The sequence below is a fragment of the Halyomorpha halys genome, unplaced genomic scaffold, assembly GCF_000696795.3.
Source record: "Halyomorpha halys isolate HHAL.00 unplaced genomic scaffold, Hhal_1.1 Scaffold392.1, whole genome shotgun sequence".
Lineage (NCBI taxonomy): Eukaryota > Metazoa > Arthropoda > Insecta > Hemiptera > Pentatomidae > Halyomorpha > Halyomorpha halys.
This window is the reverse complement of record NW_027114089.1, coordinates 603,122-625,341: the sequence shown is the minus strand read 5'-3', so window position 1 is coordinate 625,341 and position 22,220 is coordinate 603,122. Positions and strand designations below refer to the sequence as shown.

Genomic DNA, 22,220 nt, shown 5'->3' with positions numbered 1-22,220 from the left:
ATTATATTTTTGCCCCCATTGATTGGTCCAGAGAGAGATGCGCCCTCTCCCTTACCTCCTCAGAGCAAAATAACAATTTAATTTTTAGAATAATTTGAAAATATATTTTTTACAAAGCAAAAAAATATTTGTATCATAGTAAAATTAGTAGTTATTTTATATTTTGAAGCTTGTTCCCTTGAATGAAAATACAAATGAATACCTCTGTGGTTTAAATTATATGTACGTAGAAACAATAAGATTCCTATTTTCGTTGACCTTGGCTGCAAAATATTGGGAGATTAAATCAAATATACAGATTGTATTGAGTTTTTTAGATCCCCCGTAAATGCAATGTTAGGTTCTACCTCTTATTTCTTCTGATTTGTATTTACCTCTCAATAAGTATCCGAACCTATATATATGTATATGTCCGATTAATTAATATTATTTTATAATTATGGAGAAATATTTGATAGAAATCTAGTTGATGGGAGAGTGTGGTCAGAAATAAGTATTCTACATTAGCATCGTCTATATTTATTCTTCTGATGTCTAGCGTAAACAGTGTTTAATTTTATCTTTTATCTTATTTATTAGGCCTGAAGATGGTTTACAATGCTAGGCCGGAACGTCGTCATGCATAAAACAGTAAACGTTTTTAAACAAAGTTACTGCGTTTAGTGAATCAAATATGAATGACAATTTTTCAATTTTTCTTAGTACGCATTTCCTTACCAGACGATGGAATAGGAAACTGATATTTTGAATAGTATGGAACCAACTCTGCTGGCGGCCATGCTCTCTTCTGTCCTTAGTACAGCCATGGAGAGGAGTACTATTTGTCCATCACTCAACACATAACTATAAAGTTTTAAATCAATGAGAGTGTTAATTCCTCGGAAACTTTTACTCATTTGAAAGCACAGCATATGGTACCACAGTTCAAGAATCAGGTTTATAGATTAAACAATTTAAGGATGGGCGAGAAAAAGTTAAAAACCAAAGTCATAATATTCATAATATCATAATATTGTCCAAGGGCAAGAAGGCCATTGCAGGCTTGTGTGTTAAGAAACCAGCTCAGCAACTTCGAAACTGCATAATTTGATTTTGGCCTAGGCTGGTTGAATTTTATTTGCTGGCGACCCCATGGAAGGAAAATTCAACGATTCCATTCACTCCAGTTAGAATAGCTTGCTTATCTGTAGGATAAATGCACCCTATGCTAGAAATTACCAGGTAGAGGGAAGCAAAAAAAGGTAACCAAGGACTAATTTTGCAGACAACATTCGTGTAGACAAGAATTTATCAAAAGTGATCACAACAGAAGTAGGAATAAGGTATGGGAGTGGTCTATGCATTTACAAAGATATCCATACATCTCCATTACTATGTTTGAACTCAGATCGCGATCTTGGCTATGGATAATTTGGAAGAAATGGCCTGGAAAACCCTGCATTTAGTCCAGACTCATTTACCTCTAACAATATTTTTTTGCAAATTATAATGACTTGGAGAATGATTCAAAAGCAATGAAGAAGTCCAAAAGATTTAAAAATAGTTGCTTGGCTATTTGGTGGTAATTGACCAACTACTTATCTCTTTTGCCATGATGGTTCTACATAGCTAAGATCTCTGCAATTTCTTCTTTATGTTCTGTCCAATCAACTTAATAGTTTCTTTCTTATTACATATTTTTTTTCGCATTTTTCATTATAATATTTTAATTGTGTATTTATATTTTCATGTAGCACATATGGCTAGAGAATTAGACCCCAAATGCCTGCTCAAAGACTAAGCTGCTGGAAGACACCGCATTTGAGGTGGCTGGAGGAGGTGGAGAAAATTAATGAAAAATATGAGAATCAGAATGTAGCACATGCTTGCCTGGAATAGGAGACACATAATAGTAAGGATGGTTGTTTAAATATAAGTTTAAACTGGGGTTGTGTAATGAAACACGGAGTGCTCCAATGAAATAAAAAGCAATTACTTTGTAATATTGTTTTATTAGATATTCTTAAATATAACAATATTACCCTTTATGAAATAGTGCCTTACTAACTTTATGCCAAATGATTTGTGAAGATAAAAATATATAAAGTTTTGTTAAACATTGAATTAGTTTTATTAAATTATAATTTTTAACCATTATCAGCACCATTATAGTCATACTATGAATAAATTGGTTTCATATATTCTTTATTTTTTATAAAAAAGAATAATCTCATAGTAATTATATAAAAGAGTTCAAATATGCTTAGAACACTGCAACCAAAGCAGAGACCAGTAGTCCCTCCCATTTGAGCTGGAAAGAAGATGAATTAATTAATAAATTCAATAATAATTTTATTTAATAAATTAATCAGTCACAATCATGAGCGTACCCAGCGTGGGGCAGCTGCCCCCCAAGAAGTAAACAAAACTATTAATTTAATAAAAATTAAATTTTTTTCAAGCAAATAATTGTAACACCTAATATTGCACTGCTATAATTAAATATAGTTTTCTTAAAATTTTTTGTTTCATTTGCCTTTTCTGTGCTAAAATGTCATAACCATAAAATGACCATGGCTTGCCCCCCCCTCTAGTTTTGATCCTAGGTACACCATTGATCACAATAATGAAAAAGGAAGATTCTGCTGTTGAAACAGAAATTATCAAAAGTTATCTGAGCTAAGAAAACATAATTTTAAAAATGACATTCTTCACTGTTTCGAATTTACAGCTGGTTTAAGGATTGATTTGTAAGCAGTTTTGTATAATTTTGATTTCTGTAACTAAGGAATTTGGTAGTAAAACATGGTAAATTCATAAAACCTAAGTTTCTGCTACCACCAAGGATAGATTTCTTCTTTGTTGGCACTTAAATGTCAGTGAAATAGGAGTCCTTGTCTTTAATATGAAAAAAAAATTAGTACCACACTACTTCGTTTTAATAGTGGCAATTCTGAAAACAAAAAGTTATTGATTTTATTTTGTATTGGATCTATTAAAAAAATGTTATTTTAGACGGACTATTTTCTCTAATGGGTCAGATTGACCCAAGGTAACCTTCATTTATGGTACAATCTATAGAATATGTCAAATAGCAAATAAAATGAAGCTGTTTTTTGTCAAATCTGTCACTATTAAATCAAAGAAGTGATTATATCAATTTTTTTTAAATGTTTAATTAAATAGTCATTTAGAAAACCTCATGTTTTAATAACCATCACAAATAATTAATAAAAATGTTATATTTACCTAAAAGATCCCCAAAACTGTAAAAAATATCCCTTTTGAGCCTGTACCTTGGATATGAATCAAGCGAAAGCCTAACAATGGTATCTCTATCCCTGAAAGTATTATATTACCTTTAGTCGTAATATTATTTCTTGCTGTAAAAATACTAATATAATATTTAAATTATGCTTATGATATCACACTCAAACATTAAACTATTGTTATTTTAATTATAAATAGAAGATATCAATAAAGCATGATAAATCAAGATGAAGAAGTCCTGATGAGACATGATGAACCGTGAAAAAATCAAAGTTATAAAATTTACCGAACTGAATAATGAAGACAAATTTTTTAACATTAATTATAAAAATTTTGTCAACCATCTTTTCATATTCACCTTACAATGTCAAATCGAAGTTTCAAGCATGGCTGATTGTTCTAAATGTTGTGAGAAGTAAACTATCAAAACTGTCACAAAGCATAACAGATTTTGGAGAAGTCAAATAATCTGGACCATTTATTATTTTTATCACAAAAAAAAAATAAAAATAATAAAACTTACGCGGTTTTAGTGAAGTATTATTTAATTTTTTTTAAAGCTATTTTACAATTTATTAATTGTAATAATAAAAAAATTATATAGTATTAATTTATTAAATACTTGATAATAAGCAATTCGTTCTTTAAAATATATCAATTGTTCTGTAATTTAGAGATTAAATGGTATAATAAAACAATTTAATGACAAGAAATGTATTTCGTCAATGTTATGTAAGTTTGGTTTTTACTTGCATAAAATAAGGGTAGTGCAACTTTAGGGATGTACGTAAATGGAGAATCACAACCAAAAACATCCAAACATCTACTCTACTGGAATATATCATTTTCACTTTACGTTTTGTAGTTCTTTTATTTTATTTTTCAGTAATACATTTAGGATATTATTATTTTTCTTTTACATCAAAGTTCAAATTTTTCCTAAGTTATTAATTTTTTTATTTTAACTCAAACTTTTACAAATTGCAACACTCAGCTAGCCTCATGTTCTAGGAAGGTCTTTTTCCCATAGAGTCCTCGGAATACATGTTGTTTATGCAATGTAAAGTAATTTTTTGTTCAGATAGATGGAAAAGAAGTTGTTTATAAATCCTTATTTCCACTTACAGTTTTAGACATCATTAATTTAAACAAAAGCTTAGCATACACACACAAACCTCAATAAGATAAAGCTTAGTAGCAGCACAATTGTTTACCTAACTCTAAAATTATTTTATAAAAATAATAATGATACAATTAAAAATTTAATAAGCAAAAGATATTTAAATAGCACAATTAGGGGTATGATATTGCCAGGTCAGTAGTTAAAGTCATCAAGTGTTATAACATAAGTTGATTACTTTTACAACTAACCCAACTAGTGAGCTAAGTGTTTATTGTCTTTTCAAATGTATAATTAAATAAACATTTTATTTACCATGCTCCTTGTAGAATCCTAGTGGTCCAAACATTAACAAAATTGCAATTTTGTATGCAGTCACATACTTCTCGCTTGTTTCCATCCCTTAGTTTTAAAAGTCTCTCTGAAATTATTATGAATAACTGAAATTATAGGAAACCTAAAATATCAAAATTATTAATTAAAAAGCTAGTTGCACCATTAATATTTGAGCTATGTGCATTTTTGAAATCAGTTTGAAAATTGGGTCTTGCTATGGATTTTGTAGTTGCATGAGAGAACGGCTAAGTGATTTGGTATTTTTTGGCAAATAAGAAGCACAAATATACTCGAATATGGATAAGAGAATTGACCATATCATATAAGGTTATTTAAGCCATCAACTAATCATTCTCCAATTTGTGTGTTAGTCAAAGATTTAATTTTTAATATATAGTTGAGGATAGAGTACTTACACATTTAGGTGAAGATTACAGATTTATTGGCATTTGTTTTTCTAAATCAAGTGAATTAATTTAAAGTTTTATTAATAAATGGTAGAAGAAGAGACAGAACTAAATATCTCTTTACATTAATTTTTAAGAATCATTTGAAAATTATTTAAGTTATTTAGTTAAACTATGATTTAGAGGTATTGAACTATTGTATGTAGCAGTATTGTAGAATGTATCACCAATCTTAAAAAATATTAAATAATTGTAAATAAAGAAGTATAGTAATTTATTCTATAATAAAATAAATAGCTGTTAGGTTTAAAATTTATATATTTTTAAAAAAAGCGGTTAATACCTTTGTATTTATCCAAACAGTTCATTCCTGAAGGCCCACAGACTTTGTATTTTCCTAAAAAAAATTTTTATGACTTTAAATGAAAATTTTGGACCATAATGGTTAAATGTATAGCAGATCTGCATTCTCCAAACTTTGATTAATTGTGTATTTTTAAACAGAGTAATATTTGATTTTTATTATAACCTGTTTTAATGGTGTGTGTATATTATGACGAAATAATAAATGTGAACATTAACTGCAAAACATTAATTTAGGATAAAAAATTTTTTTCTATTATATTCGTTCATTCAAAGTTGTCCATGCTCACTAAAAATGTATTAATTTAAGAGTTGAATGGTATATAAAGGGAGTTGCTGAGATTCATAAATGTTACAGGAGTTCCCGAGTTATTAACTGTTCCCTGATAATACTTTTTTAATATTATCATTAAAACATGGTCTCTTCTCAATGTTTTCTTTTAACACCTAAATTAGAAAATTTGGAGAACAAAAACATTAATTCAATAGTAAAATAATGAAAGATTTTAAACACTATCTCGTAAAGCAGTCACTACCAAAAGAACAGATTGACTCTATCATTATTCCATTGGATAATCATCTAATGATTCTTTTTTTTAAAAAAAAACATTTATTTCTTAGTACCTCAGCTTTAGAATAATTTTTTTTTCCTAGTTTCATTGGACAACTGTTGTTTCATGTCCGGACATTCTTACCAGTGTTACGGTAGAAATAAGGAATACAGCCGCAAAGCTTCAAAGACAAGTGCATTCTACACTCAGACTGACAGAGTCTATAAGAATATACCGGGCTTATTTCCAAGTTAGACTCTTCTATGAATCTGCATTTTCTCTGCTGAACTGACAATGTTCTGGTTGCTTCTGTTGAGTATGTTGACAAGGCACAGATATCCAGATACTGTGAGAACATTTTAAATCATATCAATATTAAATAAAGATGAAATTTTTCATTATTTTACAAGATTGGTTAAATAAAAATTACAAAACATCCTGTTAGAAAATGACTGCGACAATCACATTTTTATAGGATTTATCTTCAAAGAAATTATGCACATTATTTATTTAATTTAAATTTATGTTCATGTATTTACTTCATATTTTCCTGATACATAGTGCTGCATCAGACGAAATTCACCATTTTCTTATAAGTCACAATTGTTTTAGATTTATATACAAAATCAGTTATAAATTTATATACTGTCTGAAAATTTTTATGAAAAACTTTTATGGTTTCTAATTCCTTATTTGCCCAAACTAGGGATGGTTTTTCTACAATTAACTAATTTATTTCTGTAAAATCAAAATGTTTGTTCTTTTTTGACCACAACCCTGACCATCTTCTTATATTTAAATTTATTTTTATATGATTAAAAAAAAGTAAAAGAAATTTAATTTAATTGATTTTTTTTATTATTAAGCCTCCTAGATATTTATTAAAAATTTATGAAATTAATCTATTTATTTATTTTAGACACTTAAAAATTAAAATTATTGAAAAATAAATATTTACCATTGCTTCCTGAAATCCTACAGGGAACATTAAATTCGATGATCCATCAATTGTTTCTTCACCATCATGCAAATAGGCCTGTCAAACATTATAATAAGGAAAATTTAAATGACTTTATGAACTAAATTTTTAAATTCCATAAATGGAAAATGGGCACTTTAAAAAAGAAGTTCTTTAGGTATATTAATTAAATTGAAAAAAAAAAAAAACAGTTTTCAAGATTTCAAGAAAATAATCTTACATTTTCAAGGATAATTCATGAAATAGTAACATTTTCTATTTTTAACAAAGTTTAATTTCAAGCAAAGTATTTTGAAAGTGACTTTGTTAGAAGAAAAGTTAAGAGATATAGTGTATAAAATTAAAATTTTACTTACATTGAAACTAACTTTTATATCATTGACCTGCACTGACATTTCCGCAACATCCAGGGGGTTACCATGTATGAGTATTACAGGTTTCCTAAGGTTCCAATTATTGGACATCCAGTACCTGAACAGAAATCGTATGTGGTAAATTAACTTTCAAGAAAAGGCTATCACAATGACCCTCATTGTCTATAATCCTTACCTAGGGTCTGCATAAAAAGCCAATTGAGAGTTAAGAGAATAGCAAATGCCCACTTCAGTCATTGACAAAGATAGTTTTTGGGAGCTTGGGAGATTCGGGAGGTTGTGGCTGAAGTTTACCCTCAAATACATCAACATCTGCTGGTACAACGAAGGTTCGAACTCATGGTCGTTGGGGATTTGACCCAAATTTGGGTATGTCCAGTTGGCTAAGGCATTCAGGAACTCAACTCCTTTTTCTACATCTTTTGGGTATCTACAAATAAGGAATCAGTCCTATTAGTGCAGAAGCAAATGTAAAAAACAACCTCTAATACTTAATTTAATGAAGAAAACTGTCACTTAAGTCATTTTATCCCAAATATAATGTAGTTGATTCATTTTCATCTAATCTCAGGCTTAATAATTTGGGGGTATTTTTCCATTAGAAGTCAATTATTTATTTTGTTAAATCAATAAATGTCATTTCATTGACCGCACCCCCAACCATCTTCTCCTCATTTATCATCCACGGTCAACTATCTCTCATAATTATGAATAAATGTCATTGGTTTTGCTATTAACTTTACTTTTATCTTTTATTAAGAATTATTATTTTAATCTATTTAACATTGTATATAGTTAGGGGTGTCTTTTGTATGAGACAATAACCCCATAATCAATTGTTAAAAAAAAAATGTACCTCTTACATTAACCATGTAAGGGCCACCATACCGATCTGGTATTAAATAAATAAATAATAATAATAATGGAGATGTGTATATGTACTTTACCTTTACCTATATGTACTTTATTTAAAAAAATACATTAGTGCTTAAAATGGCATTCTTTTAAGGATTGCACATACTTAGGAACCGTAATTAGTAGCTCAGGGAAAATAGATACTGAGATTTTGAATAGAATATCCAAAGGGAATCAGTTCTATTACAAGATTACTAACAGTATCATTGGTCACCCTGAAGTAAATAAGAAGACCAGGATGCATGTGCATAAGTCCATCTACCTGTCTACCCTCACTTACGGTGGAGAAAGCTGGATCATGTTGGATTGCCAGTCACTTAACAGCAGCAAAAATGAGGTTCCTACGTAGATATATTAAGGAAACTAGGAGGGATCGCATTAGTAAGGAAAGCGTAAGAGATCAGATGGAAATCCCTGAACTCAAAACCACTCTGGAAAGGTGGCAGCTCAAGTGGTTTGGACATGTCTGCCAGATGAACGAGGAAGAACCATCTTTCTTCCTACAACCTATTAATATTCCAAAATATCATTATATTATAAAATAATCAAGTTTTTTTTTTTAGTCAATGAAATGGACGTCCCATACAGAAGTACGCAACACCCAAAACCTTTGAGGTTGTCACCATAGAAATTAATCAATTATATAATACTTGTGATATGATGAGACCTACTAGACAGCATATTTCATCAAATTCTCTACACAATGTTCTCAGACTATATACTAAGGCAACGGTATATTTATGTAGATATAAAGCGTACTTACACAGACCTGGCTACCCTCAGAACTGCGGCTTGATCGAGGCCGGGCCGAGGGCAGAGGGTCAAAGCCGACAGAGTCGTGTTCCAATCCAGGTAGTTTCTCTCCAGCGATATCACGGTCGGATTCTTTTGGTATCGGTCCCAATTACACAATGACAGCCAGGCTGCTGCTAGGAACATCAAGAAACACCACGCGATCCAAAAAACCCTGGAACGCCATATAACAACTTTTTTCAATTCTTTATTTTTCTAGAATATATGTTTTATTTTATGAGAAGTTAATAAAACTTTAAGTGGACAAAACACACAAATATGTGAAACTTATTTTTACTGTCCTTTCATTTTGGTTTGAATTGTAGTCCATCTCCACCCTCTAATGGAAATGCTTCTCGTACTTCTTCAGTGCCGGACAATGGGGCGAGCACATATATTTCCCAGTCATACACTTTAACTTACTCAGAAAATAAGTAGACTCCATAATGTTCGTCAGATTGTTTTTGGGGAGTAGGCTTAGATTCAAGACATCCCAACAATATTAATACTATATAATACATTAATACAAAACGCTCTAATTTTTTATTACTTTTTTAAATGTTATGTTTATTATCTGTATTAATTGTATGCACATAGTTTGTTATATTCATGCAGATAATTGTTGAGTTTTTTTTTTTAAGATTTTAATTGAATAGTACTTATGTGCGAAAACACGATATATTTGTATATATTGTTATTTTATTTAAAATTTATATTTTAATTTTATTCTATTTTTGTTAAAGAGGGAAAAAAAGGAAATATGTATTGGGTTAAGATAGAAAATATAATTAGATATATAGATAAATAATAGGGGGGAAATGAAGAATAATAAAGAAAAAATATAGAAAGAAAAAATTATAAAACAAAAAAAAAATCAATATTATTATTATATATTATAAATTGACTGTACATTATAAGAATTTAAAAAAAGTTTGTCCGACTAGGTATAAGTAAGCTGTCCATTTGGACAGCACAACGTCTTCGAATATTTTTTTCTCTCTCTTTAAATAAAGCTTATAATAATATTGATAAATAAATAGATGAAATATTCCTAAAATGAAAATGATGGTTTATTTTACCAGAACAATTTACTAAATGCTATAAAAAATTATTGCTACATATAATACGAGCTAGATGCTTTTGTATATATATACTGAGTAATATTTTGCATCGTCCCTTACATATTCTCGGCGGATTTTCCATATCTATTATTTTTTATAACTACTTTCTTCATTAAATCTTTGATTCTTTTAATTTTGATAAAGATGAGTAACATAAATTCATTTATACCAATAAATTTACATAATAAATTATAAATATTTTAATTATGTGTCACCAATACGCAATACCTTTCTATAGGGTGCCTTGTCGGTTGCAATGTATAATAAAAACATTTTAGGGATGAAAATTTGAGGGCATGTTTGAGGAATTCCTGAATCGGGAACATTTTAGCTGTTACTTCTAGGCGTGGTAAATGGCACCTATATCACGAGCAACATTAAGCTATCGTAACACCGCATCTATGACTATATATTATATTAACAGTAGTTTGGATTACAGCTCGTTCTGGGTAACTTCGGTAACTCCTTCTGACAATAGGCCATCAAACTCTTTTATGATAGTTATTTATTACCTTCTCATACAAGGGCGTTCCCAGGATCAAAACTAGGGGGCAAGCCATAGCCAATCAGGTTGTGACGTTTAGTACGAAAAAGGCGAATGAAACCAAAATTTTAAGAAAATTATACATTATTATATAATTATAGTAGTGCTTTATTAGTAACCAGCTGGCCCGGCAATGCTTCGCTATTGCTATATTTAAGAAACACAAGTGATAGTTTGTTTTAAATTATTGTATACTTTATTATCATGATTTAGTAACATAAAAAAATTGTAAATAATAACCCTCACTGTGCTTCAATATTAGTACAATAGGGGTATTCATGATCTTTAGTTAAAACTATAAATCAATTTATTTTAGTAAATTTCTTGAAAAATACTACTCCTACGAAAATAAACGTCATAAACTGCTTTATAGCCCATTAAACTAGCTTTAATTTGAATGCTAATACACATATGTACGTCAAATGGTTTTTGAGATATATATTTTTCAAAATAAATCCACTAACTTCTGATCTTTCAGTACGTTCTGTACAACATTTTTATGAAATGTTGTTTTTTAAAAAGCTATATCTCGAGGACTATTGAACGTAAATAGCTCTATTAGGGCTTACATTTTAGCAAATTTGCTCTACTTTAAATGATGTTCTCTTAGATTTTCTAATGTTGTTGGTAGTTTAAACGATATCTCTCGATAAACGATAGCTCTGAATGAAAAATTAATTATTTTTAACTTTTTAAAACAGCCGCCATTTTTGATTCCCCTTACCTATACTTGGCAGACTAATTAATTTTGACTAGGAATTATGCATAGTTTTCATTAAAGTAATCAAAAATTGAGGTGAAATAACTGATAATTATTAGTCTGTTAGCTAGTTAAAAGCCAAAAACGTTTAATTTTGTTCGTAACTTTTTTCTACTTGAGGATTCGGGGATCTTTAAACCTTCCCATGGTGAACATTTTGAAAGAAAATATCACGTAAATCGGTCCAGTAATTCAAAAGTTTATTGTGGACAAAGGTTTGACCATTCCCTTTTATATACATAGATGAAATGATAAGATTAAAATTATTTGCCTGAAAAAAATAATTAATTTTTATTTAATTAATAATTTTTTTCACTTCTAGAGAGAGGCATGTGCCCAATCCTGCCCCTTGGTACACTCATGTTCACATATACAGTGCCAGTCATAAGTAAATCTCGTTATTTTGAAAAACTTTCTCGGAAAATTAAAGAGTTCTATTAGGGATAAATTTGAAGTATGCCCAATGCATTGTAAAGTAGTTTATTATGATTATTAGCCTTAGAATAGCAATTTTCATTAATGTTATAAGATTTATCTTTAATGCAATGGAATTTGTACAAGAATTTGTCTTTCATAAATAAATATACATTAAATTTTAAGTTGCTAGAAGGAAAGCACTAAGCAATCCCGGGATTGAAAAACAAGCATTTTTCGCCTTCATTTCCTCATCGATTTATTTAGTACTTTTAGTTAAATAAGAATAATTCAACTCCTCTACCTGTTCAAATGTATTTCCTCCAATGAAACTGTTGCCGTATATGGAGGTAACCAACCTCCATATTTTGTTTTATCGGTATTTATTTCGAGACTTAATTCCTCACTTGCTACTTAGCTTTTATCAATGTAGTTGTGTTTACTTTTATAGTTACCTCGTCTTTACCTAAAAGTAGCAAATCAACAGCATACCCGAGTACGGATATTTTAAATACTAATTTAATGAGTAAAAACTAAGTATAAAAAAAAACAACACATGTGTTGAGAGCAATTAAAAAAGAATTATAGATAAAGATCGTGCGACCTTAAAGGTCAAATAATATTCTTTTTAAAAGCCACTCGGTAGTGAAGTGAGGAGATCGATTTTGATTATGAAATAAGTTAATTTAATTAGTTTGGTTTGTCTCCTAGCCCATCTAACCTTGCGATACCACTGATAACGGTCTTTTCCTGTTTCCTTTTCTCTATTACCTTTATTTGAGCAAAATGTTCTGCACTGTCAACTTCATAATTCTACTGACAATATTTTTCATTGTACTTCTCTATGATTAAGCGCTGGTTGAAAGCTCAAAAAGGTAAGTTAATTTTTTTTTCTGTTGCAACTTCCATTTTTATTAAGTTATTTATTACCTTTATTAATTTATTCCATAGGCTCAAGCTATAGAACATAATGTTGAAAATCCGAGAAGTTCAAACAGGTCTAATATGGGCTTCTCAACAAATTTCATTTATAACATATTAAGATAAATACTATTATCTATGAATTGATAGGTTTAATAAAATGATATAATTTCATTTTTATAAATATATTTCAACTAGCATACTAGTTATTTAAATTTAAAGTGTAAAATATCAAACATATATTTAATAAAAACTGTATTATTATGCAACATTTGATATAGATTATAATGTATTACTTATAAAATATTTTATCTTAAGTACATACATAAATATATTTGATAAATTAATAAATAAAACAAGATAAATGTGATATTGTGAATAAAAATGTGTCAGCTATTCTGAAATTTTGCTCCCCAATCAATGCCTAATTCTTCTTATATGAAAGTGGTCTTACATGTATCATTTCACTGCTGCAAATAGTGGTACTTGTTTATTATATGAACCTCCAGACAAAAAATAACAATTATAAATGAAAACATGTAACAAAAATATAAAAAGTAGGAATTTTCATCATGTATAATACTTGTTCAAAAGGATGTTAGGCAGATTTTATCAACTTAACCGGGTATCATTATGTACACATTTCTGTTTTGGACAAATTTTACCATGACACACCAATATAGGATTATTTCCCAAACTCACAAACACACATGAATACATATATTTTATATATATAGTCCATTAACAAATATTGGGTAAAAGAAAGATATTTAATTTCGCATTCTAACATGTCATTCCCCCACCATTTCATTGCTACTACATAAAATTCATTCATTACTTGTTAAATTTTTATTAGCTTTAATCACAACAAATTATTGGAAATCGAGAATATACTTAATTATTCTTCATAAATAAATACAAAAATATAAGAGGTGATATGAAAAATATAAGGTTTGCAATGAGAGCATCAGCCTTCTGGAATTGCAAGCAAAAATATTAAACATCTCTTCTAGGATGGTTACCTTATTTAATTTACTTTCAACAAACATTCTGAGATTATTAAATTGGCAAACTGTAAGTTATAGTAGGAAGAATGGAATCAAAAAAGGTTCCTTCTTATTCATTTCCCCCCATTATTTTTAGAGATAAGTATATGACAAATAATTGCACTCATTGAATCTTACCTTTTTTAACAAAGAATCAACGTATATCCATCTTGTTCCCCCTTCTTAAGTGTGGTTGTGATCCATAGAGATGTCAACTCAAAATGTTACCTTACTAATTATAGTATGTTTCCAGAAAGAAATCATCTATTAAATAAGTTAGCTCACTATTTTCTTTTTTTTTTCCTTGATCCCAAAAATCTGGGATCTGCTCCCCTTTGCCTACTCCCATGCCTGAGAGGGCTCCAGGTAACAAATTAATAAAATCTATAAGTGTATTTTGATTAGTTTCACTTTTCATTATCAGCATTGTATTACTAATACAATTAAATATACATCTAACCTTCTTTTATCATTTGTACCAGATACTTAATTTTTTTTCATATTACAAGAGATCCATGGAAGCAATAGTTATTTATTACAGGTAAGAGTGTAGCAGCTTTGAATTCAAGGCGGTATTCTAAAGCAGAAGGCAGTTAATATGATGAATCATTTATCGCCTCTCTTTTCTTGAGGGACCTCCCATTGATTTTAAAAGTATATATAATTTTTTTTTTAAGGTAGTTAAATTATTTACAAATTATTGAAATAACTTCGGATTCAAAAACACCTTACAGAAATATTCTCAAGACAAAATCTCTTATAAGTCACTTTTGTAAGTTTCACTGAGTCTGAGGACAAAATAAACATCACAAGGTATGTTTTCATTTAACTACACATGGAGGGGTAGTTTAAGTGTCAATTGATCCTTTAAAGACTGAATATTTTTTGACGATATACTTTTTTTTTTTTTTTTTTTTACAGATAATAATCGCTCGATTCTTCCAAAATTAATATTTCTTCATTCATAAAATTACTAGTTCTTTGAGCACCTGAAGTATCAGCAGTGGTTCCCATAGAAACATTTTTATCATCATCATCGGAATCAATAGATGAAAAATCACTGTTTCGTTATGATTTACTAATTTATCATGACTACTATTTACTACTCACTATTTCAGATTTACACACCAGTAATTCTAACAATTCCTCGTCAGTGTACAGTTTTCTCGACATATTTATGAACAATTGTAACACAACAAAGGACAGGAGTTAACAGAACAAAGCCTACTGAAAGATAAAACTATTTATGTAATAGTTAAATGGGAAATAGCTGGTATAAGGGACAAGAACAGGTAAACTAGTGCAGGAGCCTCATGCATAAAACCGAGTCCAAAAAATATAAATTTGCAAATAAATTAAAAATTATTTTCTACCATACATTTCTGGTGGTTCAAAAATGACTAATGAGAAGTGGATTTTAGCAACAAGTTTATAATGAAACAATTTGAAGAAAATTAAATTCAGTATTGAATAAGTAGCATGTATTAAAATGGATAATTGGGTCAAGTAGTGTGGTCGTAAACTCTAATAGGTGGTCTGAAGTTTTGCGAAGTCCATATGTGACCAGAGCAGAGGATTTATGATCATACCACTTGAAGTAATGATTATGTTATGATACTTCTTCAGTAGAATGTTTTTTAATTTGTTTTATTATAATTTTTGGCTAGGATGCACAAGTTAAAAGTTATAGGCCAAAAAAAAGAAAAAGAAAAAAGAAAGACCTAATTCCTTACTTTATTAAATTAATTAGATACTTAGTAATAGATTTAGGATTCAGAAATGCAGTAGTAAACTATAATTTTAATTTTTTACTAAATAATTCAAAAACACTATCCAAAATTATAGTCTCAAAACATTTATTTCATTCACACGTCCAACGTTTCAGCTAATTCGGCCATCTTCAGGGACAATCTCAAATTAATTAATAATAAAAGTGTATAAATAGTGATAAAAGGGAAATAATTTGATTGTGATTTTTAATGTAATTTTGACATATTAGATATTAATGTTTGACCTGGGCAGAATGGCCTGTATGGAGTTTTTTTAAATGATTGGATAATATGTCTCATAGTAATTTGAGATTGTCCCTGAAGATGGCCGAATTGGCTGAAACGTTGGACGTGTGAATGAAATAAATGTTTTGAGACTATAATTTTGGATAGTGTTTTTGAATTATTTAGTAAACAATTACCAGTCTCAAGAAAGAAATTTAAAGATTATAAATAAATATAATTTTAATAATTATTTACAAATTTATGTTTAATTAGCTGTTTCATGCATTGGAATCATTTACTATTTTATCTATAGAACAAAGAAAATAATAAAGTGCATTTGTATGGATTCTACAAGAATAGAAACTATGATATTCGTTGACAACGACTAGATAGTGTTAGAGACAGAGCTGATAAATCAGCTCAAGGGTCTCAAGTGCTAAACTGGTTGAGCTGTTAAACAGGGATCGTTGGTCGTGCTCCGAGCTGATATATCAGGTCATAGGCAACAAGGATCGTGCTCTGAGCTGATATACCAGTTCATAGGCAACAAGGATCGTGCTCTGAGCTGATATATCAGTTCATAGGCAACAAGGATCGTGGTCTGAGCTGATATATCAGTTCATAGTATCGAAAAAGTTAATAAAGCCCAAGTTTTGAATGATTATGTGACGGAACAGCATTAAGGAACCAATATTCTCCTGTTTTAACTTAAATGTCATGACTTGTTTTTTCAGTATACTTACCCTGTTCTCAACCACTAGTTCAGTGATTTTTCAGTCAAGGTCAGTCGCTAAAACCTATAACAATCAATTCGAAGCATTGTTCATTATGAAGTATAATTAATAAAAGAAATGTAATAGGATGAGAAATATAAACAAGAAATATTTTTTAAAATCAGCTATTTATCTTGAAAGAGCCCGGTACATATGTAAACATATCTGCGTACATCTCATAAATCATGTCTGCCATCTAATTACAAGAAGAACCATTCAAAAACTAATTTAGAAAAATATCTGTATCTTTTTAAATAATTAATTTTTTCAAAATTCTAATAAGCTATATTGGAAAAAATATATCTAATTTGGTTAAATGAAAAAATTAACTAGCACAAATATAAAATGGGAGGAAAAAAATAAAATACATTTACATATATAACATACAAAATAAAAAATATTCAAATAAATATACATTACAGATGATACAATTTACTGAACCACTAAAAAAAAAAATATATATAATTATATTTTAAAATAAATACTTTATAGTAACATAATCTGAAATTCATTAAAAGAATTTTCCTACATTATTCACAATTCCAACTCAGCCTTATATAATAATAAAAAAAAAAAAAAAAAAAATAAGGAAAAATTTAGCTATGCATTTACAACACTTCAGCTCCAATAAGTAAACCGAAATTATTTTTCGGGAAAAATATTGAAGCACACAATTACAGATTAATTCCTAAAGGTCACGTATGAGATTCACTGATTAAAAAAATATAGGCACATTTTTCATTAGAAAGTACTTTTTTAAATTACAATTTTTACATTCATACTAAAGCACACTCATCTAATAAATGGGGCTTATCTTTTCAAGTATTAAAACAAAACAGGTATAATTTTTTTTTATCAGTTCTGAGATTGTCTTAAAATCAAAAGTTTACAGATCAACTTTAAAGCCTTTTATAACAAAAGTGCAATACCAGCACATTTTTGTCTTAATGAATAAAATAGTAAACGATATTCAACATAATATATTGGGGATATATAATTAATATAGTGTTATGCATTTCATAGAAAGAAATGAGTAGTGCAAAGTTTCGGTCTCGAGGTAAAATGTTACTTTACAAATCATTCTTCTAATCTAATGCTAAGGCTGCGGGTTTATTTTTATTTTTAAAAAAATCCTTATAAAAATGAAACTCTAAATAAACTATTCTTTAAAATAAATTATAGGAAAAAATCAAAGGAATTTTTTTTGTTTTTTTTTTACACAAAAAATACAAAACTATTAACAAATAATTCAACTGCGTAAAAATAATGTAATAAAATATAATATCAATAACATATTAAATCTAAACTTTAAATTCTATATTACAAATGTATCATTAAATTAATTTCAGTAAAATATCAACAAACTTTAATATTAAAAAATAATATTTCAAAAATGCAAGGAGTTAAATCACACTTGTATCAAAGTCAGTTATCAAAGTGTGGTGGTTAATATCTTTATACATATTATACAAGAGTTTTATAGATTAATTGATATAAATTATGGGCCGTTCGGTATCAAAATCAAACAAAACATTCTGCCCAAAATAAATAAATATCTAGTACATAATTTTTGACAAGGAAGGCATGAAGTATTTCTCTTCTTTTAATTAAAAATTTACTACCTTATAACTAGATTTATATATTTATATATATAGGGCATCACAGAGAGTTCCATATATTCCACTCCAACTTTTGTACATTCTATACATTTATACTTAATGGAATATTGTTTTAAAGAGCTATGAAAATGATAGTATACATTAAAAAAAAAAAAATGTAACAGATTTAGAAAATAATATTGGACATAAAAAAAAAATAAGATAGGAAGAAAGTAATAAAAGTAAAAGAAAGTAAACAAAAAAAAAGTTCATCTCAACACAGATTTTTGTAAATGTTTTATTTTAAAAAAATAAATAAAATAAGGAATAAGTAAAACCTTAGCAGTAAAATCTAAGCTCGTTTTTAAGCGAGGGCGATAGCAGTACTGCCATTTAACACTGTATAATTCTCTCTTCTTTAAATATATATATATATAAGATGTAAATGTTACAAGGAACAAAAATAATATTTACAGCAAAAACAAAAAAGTCTATTTGGAATATTTAAAAAAATTACTTTACCATTACCAAACATATTACATGTTACCGCTAAACTATAATTAGTTCAAAATATGTACAAAAGTTATGTATATATGTATATATAACTACAGCAATGAAAAAAAAGTTAAAAACATCACTCTGTTAAATTAAAATTTGATACAACTTTTCCATACACATATATAATTACACCATCTTAAAATCGTACATTTTGAAAAAAAAAATTAAGTCTAACAATAAGCTATGTGGTATTAAAATGCATGAAATATACGGAAAATAAAAATCATTTTTAAAAATTGATAATAGAAACAAATCAATTGAAGAAATATGAATTTTAAATGCTTAAAATAATAAAATTTGGTCTGAAAAATATTTTTAATAAGAAACAGAGTTTAAGAGAAAAATACAATAATAATATGTACAGGTGTAAATGCCATTAAATCACAGCCAAATTGTGACTAACTTCCATCTAACTAGATCACTATCTTATAAATGGGACCATTTCATTATTTCATTCAAAATATGATTTTAACAAAAATGTACAAAAAAAAATATCATAATTATATATACATACATATATGATATCTAATGACACAATTTAGCGGTAACATATACCAAATTTAGTTTATTTAAGAAAATAAAACTAAATTTGGAAGTTAGTGGAGAGTTTCACTAATTTGAAATTTTCAATTGTTCCAAATTTGTTTTCAAATACTGAGAACAAATATTTTTGAAAAATATACTCATACAAGGTGGCATCATATTGACAGAAGATTACAAAACAAATTTTCTCTATCAACCGCTGAGACTACTAACTGTCTCTGTTTGGATGCTTGGCGAGGAGTCTTCTCGGCCAGGGCAGTGGCCAATTGTACTGCCGCGGCACTGGGCCCTCCACGTTCCCTTCGAAGTAGCAGAATGCTTTGAACCACCATAATCTTGAGAGCGCATTTCGACTGGATGCTTGCTGTAATATAAAATATTTATTTTTTAATTAGTCAGCTCGAATCATCTTTAATATAGATTATTCTCACAGAAAGTGATGATTTTGAATCTGAATTTCCAAAAAATTAAAAATGCTCTGAACAGTCTAAAAAAAAATTTAGTATATTCAGTTAACAATAAAAAATTACTATTAATGCCCCTTGAAACAGTGGTAGCATTTATTTTGTAGATGAAAAATAAGTCATATGGGAATGATAATGACGAATCTGTTTTGAAACAAAATTGTCATTCCCTGATAAATTCGTGCTCGTCATCTCCCGTTAGTGGCTTACCTAGAGGGGAGGTGGAATGGCAGTCCATCCTGGATCCACTTACAAAGGGAGCATCACTGCAGAAGCATCAGAAATAAATCTGCTTCATACCCCAAATGACCTAAGCATGCCTCTATCTACTGTCCTCTTGTCTTTATTACGCCTAATTGATAGGTATTCTCGATTAAGTTGTTATTGACCTTTTGTAAAAAAATATCTTAAACAAAAATTTAAAAATTCATTTTTTTAAATTGATTTAGATAAATCTGAGCCGGTGAGAATTATAGTGGCGTAAGCCAAGTTATATTTATTTGTAAAAAGTGAACGACTTATAAATGAATTTAAATGATATATAATTATTCTACGTATGTATTATTAAGTTCAAAATAAATAATATATATTGGCATCAAGTGGGATTTAACACACACATTTTAGATTATTTATGATATAATAATAAGTTTCTTTAGCTTTGCGATGCACACATTCCCTTTCCCCTCTATCAATAGAACAAGAATGATACGATAATTATGATTTTCCTATTTGATTAACTTTTCTTACATCAATCTTCAAATGATTAAGTAGAAAAAGAGAGGCAATTTGATTCAATAATAATGCCATGTAAGCTACAAGAACAAACTGCAAGCAGATGTTTTCAACAGCGTTCTCTGCTGCAAAGTAGGAAAACCAATGTAACCACTAAAATTTGAGAAACATCATCGACGATTTGAAACAAGCACAGGTCTGGACAAACATACTTGTCTTTTGATTTTTAAAATAAATTTACTAAAAATTTTGAAAACCTCTGAGATTGAATCTCTAGAGGAATATTAAGGTGGAATGAGAGGATAGCCTCTCAATTCAATCTGTGTAAAACATCGAATGGAGATCAAAGGAGAATAGTTATTTAAAAGTTTAATTTTTTTTTGTCAATTGAAAGAACTAATTAATTGGGAAAAAAAAGTGATTTTAGAAAAAGTCAGATACAACAGTTAAAAGATTTTTTTTAAGGGAACAAATTATAAAGTATCTTGGAAAATGCACTGAACATCAAATTGTCACTTTCTGAGAGATTGATTGGTTCAAATAATACATCCATAATGAAATATTGATATGAATAAATAAAGTACTAGATATTTATGAACTTCTAAAGGATGAAGGAGGTAACTCTGAACCAAAGGGGTAGTTCCAATATAAATGTCTCTGAGTAGTCATACAAAAGTTGCTCACTCACCACGTTTCAATGGGGTTCACTCAGCCGCATGACCAAGTACCTCAATCAAGGGTGTTATGAATTGTAATTGCTTCATCACCATAATGAGTTTTAAACATGGACGAACCATTTAATAGGCTTAAAATTATTTCTTTTTTGTTTTTCCCCACTGATATTAATTTTAAAGGACTTTTCTTTTTTTATTTTAAATTAAACTATTATTGTTACTATTAACTTAACTTATTAACTATTTATTATTAAATTAATTACTATTAACCAACAATTAATCATTACTATTAATATTACCTTCAGATACTTGTGGTTTGCTAATGTGTGATATATCCAGAAAAGACGAGTAGTAACATAATAAGCAATGAGTACATCGACTGTGTAGTGACCTCTTGAAAGAAGTACAAGGAGAACACCCGTTATAGATGCTGTCCATGAGCCCCAATGGAGTAAGATACACCTTTTCGGAGAATCTGAAAATAAAAAATATATGGACATATTTATAATATGATGTCTTAATTTATAAAAGATAAACACTGAAGAAAAAAAAGTATGTGTTTTGTCTGCATAAGTAGAAATCATGAGTATTGATCAATTAGAAGTAATGAAATTATTTTTTTGTAAAAAAATAAAAATGTATTTTTCTTCAGAAGTGTTCTGCCATCTATAACTTATGTAGTAGTGACACTATGGCAGAGAGGAACTAATAGCTAAAGTTGTCATGGATACAACATTTATTTATCAATGGTTCATTCATAAATAAGGGCCGTTTCCATGGCAATTTAAGGGATTAGCTTCAACTACAGCTAATTTTTGTCGACTATTTTTAAAATAGTCTGTGTTATTAAAAAGTTGTTTATAAACTAATTATATAAACATTAATAACTTAAAAAAATAATTATATTTTATATTATGTAAGGTCTTTTTCACAACAGTTTGATATTATAAAGTTTAATTTGATTAAAAAATTAATTATTACGAATGAGTCCT

The 22,220-nt window shown here is 28.6% G+C and overlaps 2 protein-coding genes and 1 long non-coding RNA gene across 14 annotated transcripts in view; 1 reads left to right on the top strand and 2 right to left on the bottom strand.

The window, feature by feature from the left end:
- Window positions 1-2,056: 2,056 nt before the first annotated feature.
- LOC106682160 (pickpocket protein 11) lies at window positions 2,057-12,459 on the bottom strand. 4 transcript variants are annotated; one of them, XM_067051354.1, is made up of 10 exons: window positions 10,436-10,825; window positions 9,064-9,261; window positions 7,555-7,809; window positions 7,362-7,476; window positions 6,985-7,062; window positions 6,171-6,372; window positions 5,456-5,509; window positions 4,685-4,790; window positions 3,229-3,320; window positions 2,057-2,290 (listed from the first exon to the last, which is right to left on the bottom strand). In XM_067051354.1, exons 1-10 carry the CDS (start codon window positions 10,531-10,533, stop codon window positions 2,157-2,159), a joined length of 1,332 nt encoding a protein of 443 aa, XP_066907455.1. In that variant the 5' UTR covers window positions 10,534-10,825; the 3' UTR covers window positions 2,057-2,156. The 4 variants fall into 4 exon arrangements, with proteins under 4 accessions (XP_066907455.1, XP_014278351.1, XP_014278354.1 ...); XM_014422865.2 differs by having other exon boundaries at window positions 2,058-2,290; window positions 9,058-9,261; XM_014422868.2 differs by lacking the exon at window positions 10,436-10,825 and adding an exon at window positions 12,381-12,459 and having other exon boundaries at window positions 2,059-2,290; window positions 9,058-9,261.
- On the top strand, window positions 12,235-13,020 carry LOC106682158 (uncharacterized). Its single transcript, XR_001343377.3, has 2 exons — window positions 12,235-12,800; window positions 12,877-13,020. It is a non-coding gene; the product is annotated as an uncharacterized lncRNA (long non-coding RNA).
- Window positions 13,021-16,768: 3,748 nt separating this feature from the next.
- LOC106682167 (phosphatidylcholine:ceramide cholinephosphotransferase 1) overlaps window positions 16,769-22,220 on the bottom strand; it is a 184,228-nt gene continuing 178,776 nt past the window's right edge. For all 9 annotated transcript variants that reach the window (XM_067051360.1, XM_067051356.1, XM_067051359.1 and 6 more), the window contains 2 exons: window positions 21,528-21,703; window positions 16,769-19,722 (listed from right to left, as the gene is read on the bottom strand). In XM_067051360.1, the coding sequence (XP_066907461.1) occupies window positions 19,567-19,722; window positions 21,528-21,703 (332 nt within the window). In that variant the 3' untranslated portion in view covers window positions 16,769-19,566. The remainder of the gene's footprint in view (window positions 19,723-21,527; window positions 21,704-22,220) is intronic.